Source organism: Pholcus phalangioides, unplaced genomic scaffold (genome assembly GCF_987345545.1).
Source record: "Pholcus phalangioides strain wild (caught in Gottingen) unplaced genomic scaffold, Ppha-v1.0 ptg000009l_1, whole genome shotgun sequence".
Classification (NCBI taxonomy): Eukaryota; Metazoa; Arthropoda; class Arachnida; order Araneae; family Pholcidae; genus Pholcus; species Pholcus phalangioides.
The window spans coordinates 5,478,683-5,498,169 of NW_028301602.1; the positions used below are offsets into that span (position 1 = coordinate 5,478,683).

The 19,487-nt window shown below is 33.9% G+C and overlaps 1 protein-coding gene across 1 annotated transcript in view; it reads right to left on the bottom strand.

The window, feature by feature from the left end:
• LOC149081673 (ATP-dependent 6-phosphofructokinase-like) overlaps positions 1–16,791 on the bottom strand; it is a 32,466-nt gene extending 15,675 nt beyond the window's left edge. Inside the window, exons 1-12 of the mRNA XM_089237080.1 lie at positions 16,660–16,791; positions 14,866–14,940; positions 13,770–13,921; positions 11,320–11,509; positions 9,892–10,057; positions 9,073–9,117; positions 8,259–8,367; positions 8,016–8,111; positions 5,816–5,908; positions 5,482–5,607; positions 3,775–3,839; positions 2,050–2,137 (exon numbers count right to left, since the gene is read on the bottom strand). Coding sequence (XP_089093206.1) covers positions 2,050–2,137; positions 3,775–3,839; positions 5,482–5,607; positions 5,816–5,908; positions 8,016–8,111; positions 8,259–8,367; positions 9,073–9,117; positions 9,892–10,057; positions 11,320–11,509; positions 13,770–13,921; positions 14,866–14,935 — 1,200 coding nt within the window. The 5' untranslated portion in view covers positions 14,936–14,940; positions 16,660–16,791. The remainder of the gene's footprint in view (positions 1–2,049; positions 2,138–3,774; positions 3,840–5,481; positions 5,608–5,815; positions 5,909–8,015; positions 8,112–8,258; positions 8,368–9,072; positions 9,118–9,891; positions 10,058–11,319; positions 11,510–13,769; positions 13,922–14,865; positions 14,941–16,659) is intronic.
• Positions 16,792–19,487: the final 2,696 nt, after the last annotated feature.

Consider the following 19,487-nt stretch of genomic DNA (forward strand, 5'->3'; position numbering starts at 1 on the left):
ACTTACTGTCATGAGACTCTCATCCTGCAGTATAGCATTATATAGTAAGAAACAATACTAAACTAGAACCTCTATTAAACCAGACATGCACCTCATCTATATTCCTCTGCAGAACATCTAACAAATTAGTACATGTTGAAATATGTGTGTAGGTATAGTGAAATTTCCGTGAAGTTTGTTTCTGTGTAATGCTTGTTATATGTAGTGCTGCCACCTGCAATCAATTTTTTAAATTATTATTATTTTCTCAACTCATAGTGAGTGAAGTGTAATGAATGAATAACTGTACCGTTGTAGGCTTGTTGCTCTCTGCAGTGAGACTTTTTAATGGGCAGATCGGCTCCCATTCGCACCTCAAAGTTGGGAACTGCAGTGGCAAATTAGAACTTCTACTGCCACCTATCAAATAAATGTGACTTCTTCAATCGGAATTGCTGACTGGTTCTTGACTAATGGACTACATGGAAAAATATGCAGTGAGTGATATTAGAAAATATTTTATATGTAATAATATTAGTTGAATTATCAAATTCACTTCCAAAATTTAACAGTTATTTGTGTACTGCAAAATAACATTAGTACAATTTTGCATAACATGGTACTTTTTCCCTATGTACTGGAAAAGAATATGAATGCACTTTGAAAAATTGTACTTATGTTATTTTACAATACAAAAATAACAATTGTCAACATTTTGAAGCAAAGTCAATAATTTATTGCTTTTATAAAATATTTGTTAATACCATGCTGTTTTTTTTTTTATGCAGTACATTAATGAATAATTGGCTACCAATTTCAATAAAAAAATCATAACAATTTTATTTGATAGGTGGCAGCACAAATTTTATATATAGTTCAATGATGTTTCCATATCTCATACGGTAGTGCAGGGATTCTCAAACTGTGAGATGAGGCAAAGGTTCTTTGAAGTGTTTGTTTTTTTAGATTAGATTTGCTTTGGGGAGCAGCAGATAAATGTTGATTAGGCGAAGGTTGAAAAAAATGTTTGAAAACCTCTGCCTTAGGCCATACATGCTTAATGTTTGGCCCTTGGAGTCATTCGATGTGGCTCACAACTTCAAACCTAATTTTGTAAAGATGAACTGAGCAGGAAATTTACAGATCACTTAAGTGGCCTGTGGCACATTTTCAGATTATTTAAGAAATCTGCAGTACAGATACATTTCCAGATCACTCAAGTTACCCCCAGCATATTTAAAAATTAGTAAAGTGACCAGCAGCACAGTTCCAGATCCCTTAAGGGAGCGCAACACATTTACAGATAATTTAAGCGACCTGTTCCAGATCACTAAAGCTTCCCTGGATCACAGTTCCAGAGCACTTAAGTGGCCCATGGTGCAATTCTACATCACTAAATTTACCCGCAGCACTGTAAATGTGTAACATATTTTCAACCAATAAAGTGGCACTCTCCTAAAGGTTGAGCATACTTGCCCTAACACTGGACTACAGCGGGTGCTAAATTGCTCCTTTCACGCACATGCCTTCAACCTTAGCCAAAGCATGGGCTCCACATTTGACATTTTAATGAAGCCCACAATTCATTGTACTAATCATATATCGTTAAAGATCTTGGCGTGCCATGACAGGTGTTCGCAGAAAACCCCTGCTTTAACCAATTATTCAAAATCACAAGGGGAAGGCAAAATGATTGCTTGCCGTTATCAAAAGAGTATCTAGTTGCAGTTGGGTAGATAATCTGTCCTAAAGCCACTATAACTTTTCCCTTATGGTTCCCTGCATGTAGATATTAAAGAGCAGTGGTCAAGTTTCTGGGAGCACACTTGCAATTGTTTTGCTGGGCAGTGGGCATTGTTGTCCACATTTATTGCAGAATGGCTTTCACCATGAAATAGTAGTTAGTTATTCCAATGTATGCCCTGCGTGCCAGGATGTCCATGGACACTGGGGGATTGGGAAAACCCATTTTAGATGGCCACAAAACCGTTTTTGCACCAGGCAGCAAAATCCCAGCCCCGTTCCTCTTGACACACATGTGAAACAGCTAATTCTACACAAGAAAATTACCTTTCCGTGGCCTTTTTCATCGAACATTTCCTCTGGAGGCTTCAATTTTGTCAGCAGCTTATAGGTAGCCAAATTGCTAGCAAAGCTCCTGTTTAAATAAAAAGAAATTAGCATCCGAAAACAGTTACCGATACAGTAGTGTTACAATAGCGTCCAGTTAAGGGGAAGAAGTATGTTGGGAAAAACTTTATTATACATATGTGCATGACATTGTATCTGACTGACCAGAAAAATTCAATTTTTTTCGTCACTGCCTAGCCCAAGAGAACTGCCTGGAGTCTTATAGACTGCCCTTCATGGCAATGAAGCGGGTTATAGACAAGGTTGTGCATGTTTGTGTAGATGTGAGAAGTGCTTGTAAGTTAATAGACAGAAAATAATAATCCGGTCCAGGTAAATGCTGCCATCAGAATATTAATTCAGATCTTTTTGTCAGAAACCCAAGCCTTATACAACCACAAGTTCTCAATTAGACAATTAAGTCATGCAACTGCTTTTCAGGAGAAGGGGGGGGGGGTGACATCACATATAATATGCTAAACTTACAAATTGTGACAAAAACCCTCTGGTAAGAATGGAATTTCCAAAAAAAATTTAAGTAAATTCAAAAATATATAAATGTAGGCGCATGTATTAAACATGATAAAGAATGAATAACTCAGTGTACCATTCATACAGGCAGAGCCATCGATATCAGCTACCACCAATTTACAGGCCTCCATACCTTATGGCATGGACAATTATTTTTGAAAGTGTGTAACTTTATATACATGTGCAGTGAAACCTTGCTACAATGATACTTGATATAACGATAGAGCCCTCTTCAACAATATTTTTTCAAGTCTTGTTTGGAAACGTCTTTACTTTTAAAATGTTGTTTCAATATAAAAATATTCTCTTTACACCAATATTTTTCTCGTTCCGCAGAGTATCATTACATAGAGAGGGTTCACTGTATAATAAAGTTTTTGCCAACATGGTCCCATCCTTCAACAGAGGTAATGGCTAAAACTGGCTATAGTCAACAGGGGCTATAAACCCATGTATGACCATGATCTGGTTGATTTACGCCATAAGTAGAAGGAGGGTACTGTTTTCATAAATGAATCTTTAAAAAATGCCAAATCATGTGAATAGCTAATACAAATACAAGGCCACAACAGGCAAAATGCCCAATGAGGTGGCTGAAAAAAAAAGATGCCCGTAACACAAATATGGATGTAATATATTTCTAAAATACAGCAACCCAATTAAAAATGGCATCAAAAAATTATAAACAATATATATACACATCCTACTGAAAGATTTAGTACTGCACCCCGCAAAATTTTTACCGAGAAAATTAAATTTTAAATTCAATGTAAATGTTTCTTGGTTGGGTCTGACAGTTAAGAGAAACACTTCTACAACAAATAATTTCTGGCTAATATTTAATTCTGTAAGGTGTGTTTCTCATTTAGATAAATATTACACATCAACTTCTGATCACTATTTGGAATTCAAAGTTTATTTTATAGCATATTTTCTATAACCTTAAAAGGTATGAAATATTAGAATTACATAATGCAACACACACACACACAAATTTCCAACTTATTTAGTTGGGGGAGAATGTACTTAGAAGCGCCAATTCATAGAATTCAAAAGTATGGGGGAAAATATGAAATAAATTAAAAAGATATCAAATTTCATCTCTATGCACGTTTAAAAAACAGGTTTGCTCACCTTCCTCTCATGCTTACAGCATCAGTCCATTTTTTCTCACTCATTGCTGCTGCAACAGCTTTTGTCTGGAAAAAAGAAAATTATGAAAAATACAATCAAACCCTGATTTGATGAAACCATTTGTTTCAAAGAATTTTGATGCTACAAGTTTGGTGTTATATTGGATTATAGTCAGAATAGCATTTTGTAGAGGGAAAGGTTTGTAATAAACATGAGTTACAAACTATTGTATCTCAGTGTCTTATTTATGTTATTCTATGAATAAAACAAACTATTTTATAAGCATTCAATTTTAAATTGAGGAAATTCATAAAATTTTAAACACTGTACAATGTGAATATTTCTCAATATAAAACGTAACAGAAACATACACTTGACTCTGAAATTATTTTAATTCTGCATAAATTTAATGACACATTTTATAAATTTAAAAAAATGAACAAAGAGGACAAAAGGCGCCATTATTTTTAGTCCATGGTGGTTCTTCGAGAAATATTTTGTATAAGTTATTTTCTTTATAATCACAAATTTATCATTTTTCAGATACCTATTGAAAGAACAACACTTTTCAACATGATTGAATTGAGCAAATCGAGGGAGAGGATTTCTTAATGACTATCCGTATCGCTCAAAATTTGACCAGTGCAAGTAAAAACATGTACTGTTGAAAACCTTTTATCTGCAACACGGAACAAACTGATGCAGTACGCTCATGGTATACTTTCCCTTATCAACAAATTCCTTTTTTTGAATAGGTTGATTCTTTAGAAATGTGCTTTCTAACGCACTGTTGAAACCTTTTAACCACACCAGTCTCTATTCTTTAAATCATTTGCTCAAACTGTTATGTTGAGCGATAGTAACAATGGAATGAAAAGGGTAAATCCTCAATTCCTTTAAAAAAAAGCAAAATTATAGGAAAAGAAATGTGGGAATTCTCGGAAAATGACATGCAGACTCTGTATACACCCGAACAATAGTCAGCCTTATAACAAGTTGGCGCTAAAACAGGTATTTTACATTATAATCCCTATATGGAAGATTTGTTTACTGAAAATTTCAAGTGCTAAGCAGGATTGGCGTGCTTCAACAGGGAAGAAGGTGCTATAATAAGGGTCGACTGTATATAGTTATTTTTACAGAGAAACAAAAAAGTTAAAGAAAAAATTGTATAGATTCTTGTTTTAATGTAAAGTATATGTTATGGTCAAAGCCGAAAATTGGCCAGTTGACCTTGCCAATGCCGGAAAGTGGCTGGATCCCTATAATACTGTGTGTGTGTGATATCAATCCCCTAAGATATAGATATTCCTATTCCTTTGATTGTTAGGGTTGCCTTAGCTAAAAAATTATAAATGGCCAATAAAAATATCCCAACTTGACGATGACCCAGAATCATGTTTTTTCTTTGGCCAGAGGATTTTTCGACACACCACGAACTGGTTGGCTAAATTTTGGAGGTTGGCCAGGTCAACTGACCATTTTTTAGCTTTACTAGTAACATATATATATGCTGCTACGTATTAAATATTAAAGAAATTCTAAGCTAAGAGCTGGTGAGTTTCACAGTAGTAAAGTAATATTTCTTTGATTTTGATAATTTAAAAAAAAAAGATATTCACAAATTTTTGATCACAAAAAATGAATAATATTGAATACTCTAAATTAAAATTTGGATTGCAAGTCAGTGATTGAGAGTATACATACTTTTGTGACACATTCCATAAGAGGTACACGAACAGACTGATTACCATCTAAAGTTACAACAACTGCTTCTGAATTTGGAGTTGCTTCAAACAAAGCCAGGACTGCTTCAGCGCCCATTCTGGAGCCCTGAAAAAGAATGATTCCATAGAGAGCATTACAAAAAAACACAATCTTTTCTGTCCCCCCCCTCCATCTAATCAATTTGAAAGATGTGATTTTAATGGAGGAAAATTCAAGGAAGCATCTTAAGCTGCTGAGACTTGATTTTAATTAATGTGAAAGTCTCTTTTTATGGACAAAGTTGGAAGAACTCATTTGCTCCCAATTCTCTTACCAGAACTCTGTCAAAGGCTGATGGGTTGCCACCTCTTTGAACATGGCCTAAAACTGTGACTCTTGTATCTTGTTGCAATGTATCAACAATAACCTACAAAAAAATATTAAAAGTAAATTATTCTCATGCTGATAAAAAATATTTCAAGTATTTTTCCCAACTACATGCACCCTACCTCTCTCTTTCTTTCGTGTTTTTATTATGATTATGGGTTACATGATGATATAAGGAGCCAAACAAAAATATATGATATCATGAATATAGAATTAAATGTCTGAAATGGAAATGGGCTGGACATATTGCAAAAAGTCAGGCAACAGATGGACCACAAGCTGATTTGGTGGTTGAGTAGTCATAGTGAAGGACTCGAAATTGCGAGGACCCGGGTTCCAGCCCCCACCATCGCCACACAGTGGCAGTTGGTTGAAGTTGGTTTCCTGTGGTTCCCAACTTCAAGGCACGAATGCAAGCCCATCTCCCCTTCAAAAAGTCTCGCCACAATGAGAAACAGGCCTACAAACGGTACAAATATTCAACCATCACACTCAACTCGCTTTACTTCTGAAAGGCTGCGTGAGCAGACGTCCTCCTTTCTCAGACTTCAGATCTAGTAACCCTAGTTAGGTACAAACACTTATACTTCCAACACAACTCACTAGGTAGTAAATTGCCCATAGTGATAGACCTAGTGTGCTCGAATTGAAGGTAAGAAAGATGAAAAAAAAAACACCCAAGAAGGAACAAGATAGAACAATGAAATCCAAAAGGTGGTTGGAGTCAATTGAATGGCAAAAGCAACAGACAGAGTAAAATGGAAAAATTTAGAAGAGATCTATACCCATCGGTTGATTGAAAATGGATGATGTTTATAAGCAGCAATGGAAGTGTTTCTCCAGCATCTTTTTGGGTCATTTGAGATAAAGGCCTTAAAAGATGATTTTTTTTATGTTACTGAAATTATATATACCACAAGGTTTGCATCAGTCATGCGAGTCACCACAATAATTGTGTGGGTGAGTAATAAGGCAAACATAGGGTTTTATGGCATATACCAGAACATTTACTAGGAAACCCCCCCCCCCCCCCAAGTAAAATGAATGACATGTAAAATGGGCACGCTATATTTGAATACTTTTTCTAATTGAAGTATGTATCCATAACTCGCTGAGAAGAAAAAGACTTGGGTAAGGACTTCCTGGACATGCTGCATAATGATTGTTGGCCATGGCTCTTAAATAATTGCTATTTGAGAGTTACTAGTTATTTTTTAATTTTCAGGTATGACTGTTAGGCAGTTGGGATGGATTATGTAGTCAATGCATTTTAATCTTATTTTCACAGTGCTTAATATTTTGCAACCTGGTGTTGCTGCATTCCTTGCACCTGTTCAAGTCGCCTTAAAACATAAATTGTCTGTGATTCCATTGAGCGAAAACAACATTAATTTACAGATTTTTTTTTCAGACACCAACAGCGAGAAAAATTATAATTGACTGATCTTAGATTTTCAGTTAGTGACACATTGATTTCATGAGGATCAACATCCATAGTCAAAAAATTGATAAATTTGACTTTGAATCTAATAGAATGTCTTAACGAGGGGGAAGGCGATAAGGGATGGTAAGAAAAAAAAGTATGGGAAACTTTGTGTTGGCATTCATCTTATCAATAGTCAATGTAGCGATAAGGCAGATGCACATGATTTATGTTAAAAATTTCTGCATTATGATTTTTTAAGAGGATTATGTGGATAACAACTACATAAAACCATTTTGTGCATTTTTTTAACAATGAGAAATGATTTTTAGAATAAAATAAGTAAATCCAGTAGTGATATTTAGTAATATTTTTTGGGCATGTAAAATATTGATTTGGGCAAGTATTATTTCAGGTCACATGCGCTTGACAGTGTAAAGTTTTGGACATATGTCCAGTCCTGCTTTTCTCATGTGTAAGGACCCTTTTCCTTCAATTGCAAATCACTAGAAAATTATTGTGCAGGCGTCAATACTCATCATCTATATACAATGAGAACAATTTATAGGTGAATAACATTTATACATTTTCATTGCCATAGCATTTATAACATGGTTTTCCAAACCAATAAAGTGCACATTTATTATAACAGCAACTTTTATGTAACCTTCAAGGAACAAACATTTTGACACCCTATCCAACACTCTGATAGAAAAAGTTTTACTTTTTTGACATCTTCTGCTGTTATGGGTTTCAGTTCCTGATCCATAGCACCTTCAGCAACCAATATAATGTTCAGTCTCTGACCTGCCTCACGCTCCTTAATGAATAACAAATGAAGAGTAAATATTCTTTAATATTTCATTACTAGTATGTGTGTGTCATGCATATATAATTTTTCTAAATTTTGATCATTATAAATATTATTTTCTTAAAATATTTCATTCATAGAATAGAAAATAATCACCATTTTTAGTTTACTGCAAAGCTGTTGAGGCCAGTTTGGTTCTGGAGGCCATTCAGGCAGGAAAACATAATCTGCTTCACTAGCCAGTGCAGCTACAAGAGCCAGGTATCTAATTATATTTGAAAAAAAAGAAAGACAACTTTTTGAATTTTTTTTATTTACCATGTAAGCATAATACAATTAACACAAAGATAAATATATATTACATTGTCTATTACACCCCAATCGAATACACAACTCATCCAAGGTTCATTGATTTAGGATACCATTTGGCAATAGACCAAACTCACTCTCTCTCTATTTGTATTCATTTATACAGCATTCAAAATTGATGTAGACACATGAATTATAATTTACTAATTTCCTTCATATAAGACTCATAAGATTAAATGAATTTTTCTGATTTAAATCAATGTTTTTATAGGTGCAATATATAAAAATTCTTTTTGTATTATGGTTTTATCTCTAAAATGAAGTTTTTGTTTATTTTCTCCCATTTTGAATATGTTACTACTCTTGTCTAAAAAAACCCCATAAATATATGTGGCAAAAACATAGAAGTTTTATCTAAATTTACTAAATGGGCTAATATTTCAGAAAATCATTCAACACAATTATTTTCATCAGTAATTAACTTTAAATATGGTATCAAAACCAAAAATATTGTTAGTGGTTCTGTAGAGACTTTTCAATGAGAGGAAAAAATCATCAACTTGATGATCTTAAGAAAAACCTTTTCAAATTATGCAAATCTGCGATAGTGTTGAATGATTTACTGTGAAGAAAGACTATGGTTAAAAGTTGAAATGCTTACCCACAGTGGCGTCCCATAACTTCAAGAATAAAAGTCCTTTGATGACTGAAATTGAATAAAATTAGTTGTGTTAAACATCATTTACCTAGGCCTGTAACGACATCGTGAAGAAAAACTAATTTACATTTGATTTATGATCAAGCCTTCCACTCAGGTAAAAATTTAGGATTAAGTTTAATTGAGCATCTTTATCTTCAGATGTATTAAGAAAAAAAATTCCATATTTAATTCTTTATTCACTGCTGGTACTCAAAAATACCCTTTCATATAAGCATTCATATGACTTGAAGTAAACAAAATTTTCCCACGGTAATAGTTCAATCAACAAGATGTTTAAAATAGAGTTCTGTGCGTAGCTGAGACAGTGAAAATGCTTATCAGTTTTTCAGGAGAGAAAATTAAATTTTTTTTTCGGTAAGTGGTGGTAACATTTTTTAAGCTGCCTGACATGTGATTGAAAACAAAAACAATCTAAAGATTCATCCAAAGCTTTCCAAATATGTTTTGTGGCTTAATTACAATTTAATGTATTTCAATTAATACATTCATTATTATCACTAGAAACTTTTCATTACCCTTTTCCTTTCACGTGAAAGCTCTGCCTTAAAATTGAGACATTTTAAATTGCTGAGAAACTTATGTTTTATTTGTTCTTTTCCCCTTTATTTTACGTTGGTCAAAACACACACATATTTTATGTATTCTGATTTAATGAATTCCTAATGACTCCGGAAAGGCAGTAGGCAACAGGTAAGTTCCTGACTTATACTGGCAAAAGTAATTTAAAAATAAGTTTCAAAATGCTAAGAGGTAGCCTACCTGGAAGCAGTGGTGACAATTGCATCAATGGCTTCCATTATGCGGTGTAGAGCTGAATCTGTTCCGATGGTCATGTCTGTGCCACAAAAGTCATTGTCGATGGATCCCACCATCCCAACTATGTTCAAATGACTACACTCTTTTTTCATATCTGCTGTGATTTTACCTTGAGTTGTGAAAAGAATAATGCCACAGGTGTTTAATGCACATATTGCATCAACACATTACTAAAATTAGAAACACTTTTATAAAAGCTATGCTAGTTTTACAAGGATGATTAGTCATAATTTATATATAGTATTTCCTACATTCATGCTTATTTAGTCAGAACTACTTATTTGGGAGAAATATAGAAAAAACCTAATCAGTTATCATATATAATTAGAACTTTCTTTATTTTAAGTGAATTAGTTAATGATGTCCAAATGACAGTCCCATACAGTCAAACCCTGATACAGCACCAACCCCCCATTTAGCACCAGAAATTTTCAATAAACAAATCTTGCATATATACAAGAACCACAGGTTAGCTGTGATTTAATATAATTATAAACTTGTTATGGCATCAGAAATCCATGAAACAGATGGTGTCATTAAATCAAGGTTAAACTGTATTTAGTAGTCATCACACACACATAATAAACTTTATAAATAAAACAATATATCACATAAATCTTGAGCATAAAAAAGTAACATGAAGTGATTATAAACAAAAGGCAAATCTTTTCTAGTGTAAAAAAAAATATCTAACTTGTGCGAATTCCATTCGTGAATTTGCTTTTAAGGTTTACATGCATGACCCTAATTTGACAGTGCAACAAATAACCCTCCAGTGATCATGTGTATGTAAGAGATACGCATATGATAAATCCAGTCTAACATATTTTAAGCTAGAGTGTTGCACTCTGCTGTCATTGTCTATCCCTTCCTGACATTGTCACCTTACTTGATGTCTTCTCCTCATGCTTGGTGCGTTGTCACGGTTTCTCCCCAGGTGCTATTTCTATTTATATTTCATCATTCTGGTGAGCACATGAGGATCACCTGAAATTTGCATGTGTTGAGCATACTAACCACATTTGCTCAGACTGCAAAGCTGTGATTTTGTGAATTGAGTCTTTTAGAGAAGTGTAATTTATAGGAAAATGTGTATAATGTTTGCTATGACTAAAATTTTTGAATAGTCATTAAGTTTTCAGTTTCTTTGTTCTTTTACACTGTTATATCATGCTCTTTAATAAAAATAAAGCCAACTTTTATTTACATAATCTGTATTTATTCGCGGTATAATAATTTTATCAAAATTTCAGTTCCTGAACTTTGACAAATTTAAATTCTACATTACATATCCAGGATATACATGCAACCTTTCATGCTGGTATAGAGGCCACTCCTGCTGATAGATTAAGAAGCTGAATGATACTGTACCAGTTTGAGACAATTCATCCAAAAGGGAAGACCATTCCTGTCTGAAAAGATTAGCACCAGTCAAGCTGCCATCACCTCCAATGACAACCAAATTTGTGATTTTGTTCTTGATTAAATTATAAGCTGCTTTCAGACGACCTTCTCTTTGTCTGAAATCACTGCACCTTGCACTGCCAATAACTGTACCACCCTGAAACAATTTTACACAATAAATAAACATGCATAAGAACATCCAATTTTCTGTAAAGGTTCCTTACAGCCAGTTTAACGAATAGACCAATATAATCTGGGCCCGAAGTCAAACCATAATTCCCAAATCATCAAATTTTTTTCCATTCCGACTTTAATTCTCTTAAATTCATTTCACATTACTTTATTTTACTTTGTTATTGCCAATTAAATTCAGTGAAAGACATTTTTCTACAAAAGTGCTATTTACCCCAGAAGTATTTTGGTTACAGGCCCCCCTAAATTTATTGAGAAGACAGTGCTTATATCTGCATGAAATAACATTATATATGAGCAAAGACTATTACTTAGCTGTACATGCAACTTGTAAACATTCATTTGGAATATTTTTAATGAATTGGTTACATGCAGGAACGTTTGGGTGCGTACATTCGGCCTCAAAATATGTATGTTAGAGCTATGCTTGTTTCATGCAGTACTGGTGTTTCCATCTGTCAACATTTTGAAGTGGAAATGGCAAATGCCAGAAGTCTCATGATATGCAAGTATTTTGTTGAAAGTTTGCCTGATCTCTGCAGAGGAACTTTTCAAATAGGGGACTGACTCTCATTGAGACCTCAAATTTCAAAAACTGCAGTAAATCAACTTCAGCAGACCACCAAGGTGCCGCAAACAGTGTTCAAACCACGGTCCTCAGGGTGATAGTCCAACACAATGCCCACATAACCGAACAACGGGAGACCAGACTGGACACAGTACTTTGTTATGTAAGTAAGGCCGTATAATTCAACATCCTGCAATTCCACATTCAAAATTTTCAGGACTATACATGCATTAAATTACAGGTTAAGACATCGTCCCACAATTCAACATAATAGGTTTGGTTATAGATTATAGTATTGAACTGTGTGGCACAACTGCATCTGGAACTTTGTTTCAGGCTTCTACTACTGTAAAATGGTTTGAGTGGATTGTACTAAATGAATTTTCTATCTCTTTTCTTGTTCATCCACATATGATTAAACTGCCTCTCAGCAAAACAATAGAATAAAGCATTCTACTACCACAACTTCCTGTACATAATCTACAGATGCAAATTTCACATCTGAGAAAAAAAATGCCTTTAATCATTCGTTAATCAATCAGAGAAAAAGCTACAGATAATACGCATTGGTATCTGCAGCTGCATTAAGTAATTCATTTTTCTACATAACCTGCAGATAATACGTGTAAAAATATGATTACATACACTGTTTTAATCTATATCTTTATCTTATTTGACTTTCACAGGAAAATAATAAAACATATTGAATTCATTTTTGTTGCAGAACACTAATGCATTTAACACTTAATGGATGTTAGGAACTCCAATATAAAAACACCCATAAGCAACTGAATAGAAAAGATAATTGGTTAACAGGAAACAGTTAATTAACTCAAGTGGTGCGCAATTAAAATAAAGTTGATGGCGAAGTCACATATTATGGCTGAATAATTCAGTTTTTCTAATGAAAGTACTAAAAGACAAAATCTTTTTTTTTTTGTTAATAAGTGATCAAATAACAATAGGCCATTTCATATTGATTTAATCTCCACAAATAACTCAAACTAGTGTGTTTATGGATTTTCAGTTCACTGTAAATGGTTTTTTTTCACCTTCAAGTTAACGTGCACATACTATCTGTCAGTATTTACTATTAGTCAGTTTATATGAACATAACTCTTTGTTCTTTCGTCATAAATCAAAAGAATAAATAATCAATTCTTATCAGTAATATTTGCAGTAAAACATTTCACCCAATTAATATAATAGTCAATTTTATTATTTTTAATGACAGGACAAATAAATAATGAATTTCGAAAAAAAAAAGAAAAGCAATGTTACATTGATCATATTTACATACTATGCAAAATGGGAGTAAATTTGATGTTCCAAGCAAGACATAATACAGAGTTTCCAGCAAAATATGCTTGATCATTTCCTCGGGTAAAACTCAGGAAGAAGTAAATAAAATCAAAAATCTTAGCCTTCCAAATTTTGAATTTTTGCTTTCAGAGTTTTTTTCCCCTTCACAGCACTTTCCCCTGACTTTTGCCAAATATTTTACATTTTCCCTGACCATTTTTCATTTCTCTGATTCTCCCCGACTTTCCAGGTCAGGAATAACATTTTAGTCACCATTTTCAGAAATTTTAATAAATTATACGTAGTTTTAAATTCGTTGAATAATATGCACTTTATCATTAAAGAAAATTATTACCTTATGTATGATACCTGAAACACTAGCCCAAGTAGCTTCGACAATATAATCGTCACCATCAACCATTCCTTGGTAGCCTTCTTTGATGAAATATACTCTTGCACCAAGATATATGCCCATTCTGACAACAGCACGTACTGCTGCATTCATTCCTGTTTTTTTGACAAGATCATGACATTTAGGCGGGTAGAAATTTCAAGAATTGAACATATATTTTGCATTTTAAATTATACCAAATATATATATATATATATACTTTACACAATAACAAAAATATTTTTCTTTAAAAAATTTTTATAATCCAGATTTCTATCATATCCTCAAATTAGAAATGCAGAGGCGCATGTACGGGTGGGAGGCTGTAAAAGGGACCCATATCTCCCACAAAAGCAATATAAAAAATTGGAAATTGATAAAAAAAACTAGTAAGATGAAAAAATACCTAATTATGCTGTTTTAATGAATTTTATTCAATTGAAAATGTTATTTTTAGAACATACAAGGAATCTCTCACAATGAAATATTGAGAAGGAAACGTTGAAGTAATCCAAATATAGATGTTTGTGCGCTTAGTTACTTAAAGAGGGTGTATATGACAGGTGCAACAATACCAGTTCCAATGCAGTGTATTGACTTTTTTATAATGATGAAACAAGATGATTATTCTTAGATCATGGTAATGATTATGAAACTGAATAAAATAATGAGAATTAGAGAAAAGTGTTATTCATGCAAAAGGGGTCAAGTGATTATTTCCCTGCACCCCCCAGTAGCACACTATATTGTTAGTATATCTGACTGAGTATGACATTGGCAATGTCATACAGGTACTGGTCCAATATATTAACGTTATAGTGTTCTATTGGGATAGGTTCCAGTATCTGTTAAAAATGACCCAGTGTAAAGTGCATAATTTTTAATTGAAATTATATTCCAAAGTTAGGCTATACAGAATAGTCATGAGGAATATTTGAATTTAAAAAAAAAAGAACTTGGAAGAATAATTGATAAATATTGTGCATACGGAAATACAAAAACATTTTTGACAGCAAATATTTTGGCAACTAATTTGAAACTTGATAATTTCGTACTCTACCTTGTGAGTCTCCTCCACTGGTGAAGACACCAATCACTCCTCCCTTATGAGTTCCTGCTAAAGCTGCCATTGTTCCTGAAAAAAAAAAAGAAGAATTTTGATGTAAAAACGACGAGATGATTTTTTTATCATCAAAACACTCCTGGACTTGGCAGGTTATTTCTTTATCACCAGTTAGAGGACCAGTATAAAAAATATTCAAATGCAAAATTTTGAAGTGTACAAACACAATTTAAAAATACAGTGAATCTCGTTTATGAGTTTTTTTATTTAAAAAACTGTCATGAAAAAATGCTGTAAGGGAGAAAACTCTTTAAGCAGGTAATCTTAATGAGTATTAGCAAGAGTTGGGAGACTACGAAAATAAGTCATACCAAGTGGGAAAACATTTTAAAAAAGGAACATTATTAGAGGGATCCACTGTACATTCAAACTTTTTTTTTTTAACTTTAGTTCTCACAAACGTATGCACAGCTTCATTTCAAAGCTTGAAGACATCCCAACACCTAAAAACTTGGTGCAGTGGCTAGTAGTAGTAAGGGGGATAAAAAGGAAACTATTTTAGCTCTAATTCTAACACATTTACTATAATGCTTATAGGTTATGTCATGGTGACGAAAAGAGTCTCTCTAGACATCGTGTCTCAGCAACTTGGGACACTCAGCAATTTTCACTAAAGTTGAAAGTTTCCTATGGTAAATTGATTGGTATCTCTGCAATAATTTCCCAAATGAACCAAAATAATTGGGTGCATGTTAATTATCAGATATAGCATAGTTGAAATGATGAACACTGGATACAGTAAAATCTCCTGTGTCCTATACAATCAAAAATGTTTCACACATGAAATATTTCAAGTGATTGATGAACTTACTTAATACATTAAAAAAACAAAATGAGCAAATTTCTATAATTTTTGAAAATATCAACCCCCCCCCCTTTTTTCAGCTCTGCAGAGATGTTTACTGCACTTTTATCCCGCAAAGTTTGCTTAATTTTACTTCACATGGAGGAGATTCTATTTTATGACTATACAATGTAATTTATTACATAGACCAGTAAAAAGTTTTTAACCTGCAAACATAGCATCTTATTACTACTGTTTTTAAATTCCATGAAGTTTGAAAAGTGGGATGAAACTTATTTTTTAGGTAATTTCCACAGGCTAGTTTGCAGTTTGATTAATAGATGATTACATAACCAATTCACATTGGTTGAAAACTGCATAAAATTACCTTTATGTTCATACATTAACTAACTAATGTAACAATGTTTTACTAATCAATAAATTTCATAATATCCCTAGTCTCCCTCTGTCTTTCTCCATATAGCCTACCTAAAAAACATTCATTCCCCCATTTCGGCGTGAATATTCATGCTCGGGGTCGCAACTAAGTTGGGGGGGGGGGAGTAGGAGGTCTGGTTCCCCGGATCAGACGGGCGTAAATTTCACCCTTTAACCTCTACTTCAACATTACGGGGGGGGGGGGCTTACCCCTGCTGGACATGCATCTAGTTGCGGCCCTGCTCATGCTTATAAAAAATCATATTTTCAACTAAAATATGAAGAAATATTAAAGAAAAGAATTTTAGGTATGACATCAGTGGAATAGTTTTCGAAAAAAAAAAATTGAATTTATAAATAAATATAAATTCAGTGTACGCTCCTGAGCTGACATAAGCCCGGAGGGGAAATTTCATCTATATATAAATAGATTTAAATTTTATCCAATTATTGCATCAGACCACAATCACAGGATTACGTACATATTAACAAAGATTATTTTACCTTACCTGTGATTATTAGCTCTGATTATTCTTTATGAAGAGGTCGGTGATGGCATGTAAACAAACCGCCGAATTAAATATTTTGAATTTGGCTCATCAACGTGAGAACTTTCATTTGACCTTCCGAAGGAGGATGATGATGAGATGAGCGTGAGGAAGATCAAGTTCACCTTCTTTAACCTCTTCCTTTGTACGCCATCTAGTGTTTGTAATTTGAGTTACGAAAGATTTAATTCTTAATTGTACACACAATTTCCACCGCTAAAAAAATCACCAGCTGGTTAATTGTCGCGGGCTCTCGAGATAGAGCCCCACCTTTGTGGGGCCATGGAGCCTTTAGCCGTGGGGCACGGGATGGTTCTTATAATTTTGTTTTTTCACACTGTAAATTCAGTATGGGGGGGGGGTGCATTTAAAATCTGACTGTTGGAGGAAGGATGGCTGCATCAGGACGTGGGGGCCATGAAGTAAAGACTGCAAATCGTTTCAAATACCATTTCTTTTCTCGGTTGTGGTTCTGTAAAGCAATATGCTAAATATGTAAGACATAATCAATATTTTAAATTTAAGTTGTATGGACCCTTATATTTTGCGACTCGGTGTGATCGCTACATTCACTGCTGCTCAAGTCAGGCTCTGGCTCACAGGCTGGGTGACCCCTATTAGACATGTGTCATGGATGGAGATACGGGGGGGGGGCGTGGAGGGACGTTGCCCCCCCCCAGCGTCAAAGGGGGAGGCTACTGATCTAATGTATATATGTATCTATGAGCTGACATCATTATCATTGTGGCTCTCCCCCAGCAATAATGACCTTGCCCCGCAGACTTCCAAGTCAATCTCCGCCTATGCGTGTGGCCCGGTGAAAAAAATATCCCGGGGTGATCGCGGGACGGATAATTTTCGTTAATTACATGCATGAGGATTACATACGGTAGGGACCCTAGTAAGCGTAAATCATCATCTTACTAGGGTCCCTACTAGGGACCCCAGGAGACCTAACAATTGCGTTGGGGCCATCTCATGTGGCCCCAACGCTAAGGACGGGTCTCTGTTTCCAGGAAAGGGCGAGGGGAAGTTCCTATCTCTATCTGTGGTGGCGTTTTTTGAATTTAAAAAAATATCTCAGCGAATATTGCACTTGGAAACGTGCAATTTTTTTTGTTGGCCTGAGGAAAAAGGCAGGGATACAACTTATATATATCTCTATCTCTTCTCTATCTCTCTCTCTCTCTCTCAATTAGGTTTTTAAGAATGGATGACCAAATAAAAAGTTATTTTATTTTATTTTAATAACTATACAACTCCCTTGCTATATGAATAACGTATCTGAGGTCTACACGTTTTTTAGATACTTTTTACCTCTAGGACATGGGCGGAGATACGGGAACCCCTTCCCCCCCACAGCGTCAAAGGTGGAGTCGACTGATCTAATGTATATATGTATATATGAATTGACATCATCATCATCATCATGCCCCACCAGCAATAATGACTGCCAGTGCCCTCCAGACTTCCAAGTCTATCTCCGCTTATGTTCACGAGTTCAACGGGGATCAACGGTCAATGGTCCATGATAAAGGGACTTTCCTATGCACCCTGTATATAACTGATTTTTAAATATTTGATTAAAAGAACACAGTCAAAGCCACCTTAATAAGTTTGGTAACATTGGGTTCAAACATTTCTTGAGTCCAGCTATCATATATTTTTTAAATGGGGGAATGAAATCCAAAAGAGGACAAACCCATTCATATAATTTACAGAAATGCCGAAAAATACTTGCTCAAGAATATGTATTATATAAACTATAATATAAATATTGTATATAAACAAAAAAATTAATCAAATTTCAAGATTAATGAAAGATATAATTGCAGGATAAATGTTCCGAATTAATGAAAGAAGCATGTAATCTCAGAAATAAAAAGTAATCATTCGAGAAATAATAGAAAAACAAAATAATTTCGGAATTAATAAAAACTGATAATTAACAAAAATCTTCAATAATTTCGTCAAACTGGTTGCATGATAATATATATTACGTGTTTCCGGTAACTGATTTATTCTTCCCCTTTTTGTTTTTTAAGCCCAAAACCAAATAGATAATTTTGCCCGCTGCACAAGTCTCTGAAACATTCTCAACGAATACAGCTTTTTTTACGTTGAAAATTGAATTAACGTCATTTGCTTAATTTTGGCTGAGTGCAGTGGGTTGTTCAATAATATTTCGGCAAGGAAATGCGGTTGGAAACTAAGTGATTATCCATGACTTTCTAGGTCTTTAGAAATCCCGTTTTAATTACCATTTTCAGAAATTTTGATAAATTACACGTGTCTCTTATTTTATATTTCTTATTTGACATCGCTTTAAATTTGTTGAGTAATATGCACTTTTTCGAATGCATATTTATCATTAAAGAAAATGATTACCTTATGTATGATACCTGAAACACTAGCCCAAGTAGCTTCAACAATATAATCATCAACCATTCCTTGGTAGCATTCTTTGATGAAATAAACTCTTGCACCAAGGTATATGCTCATTCTGACAACAGCACGGACCACTATATTCATTCCTGTTTTGTGACAAGATCATGACATTTGACATGGGTAGAAATTTCAACAATCGAACATATTTTGCATTTTAAATTATTAAAAAAAATATGAATTCTTACAAAATAACAAAGAAAATATTTTTCTTTAAAAATTTTTATGATCAGATTTCTATCATACCCTGAAATTAGAAGTGCAGAGGCAAAAATTGGAACAATCTAGGAATATGTAATCACATAAAATTTTTTAATTTGTCGAAAATCTTTATTTTATGCAAC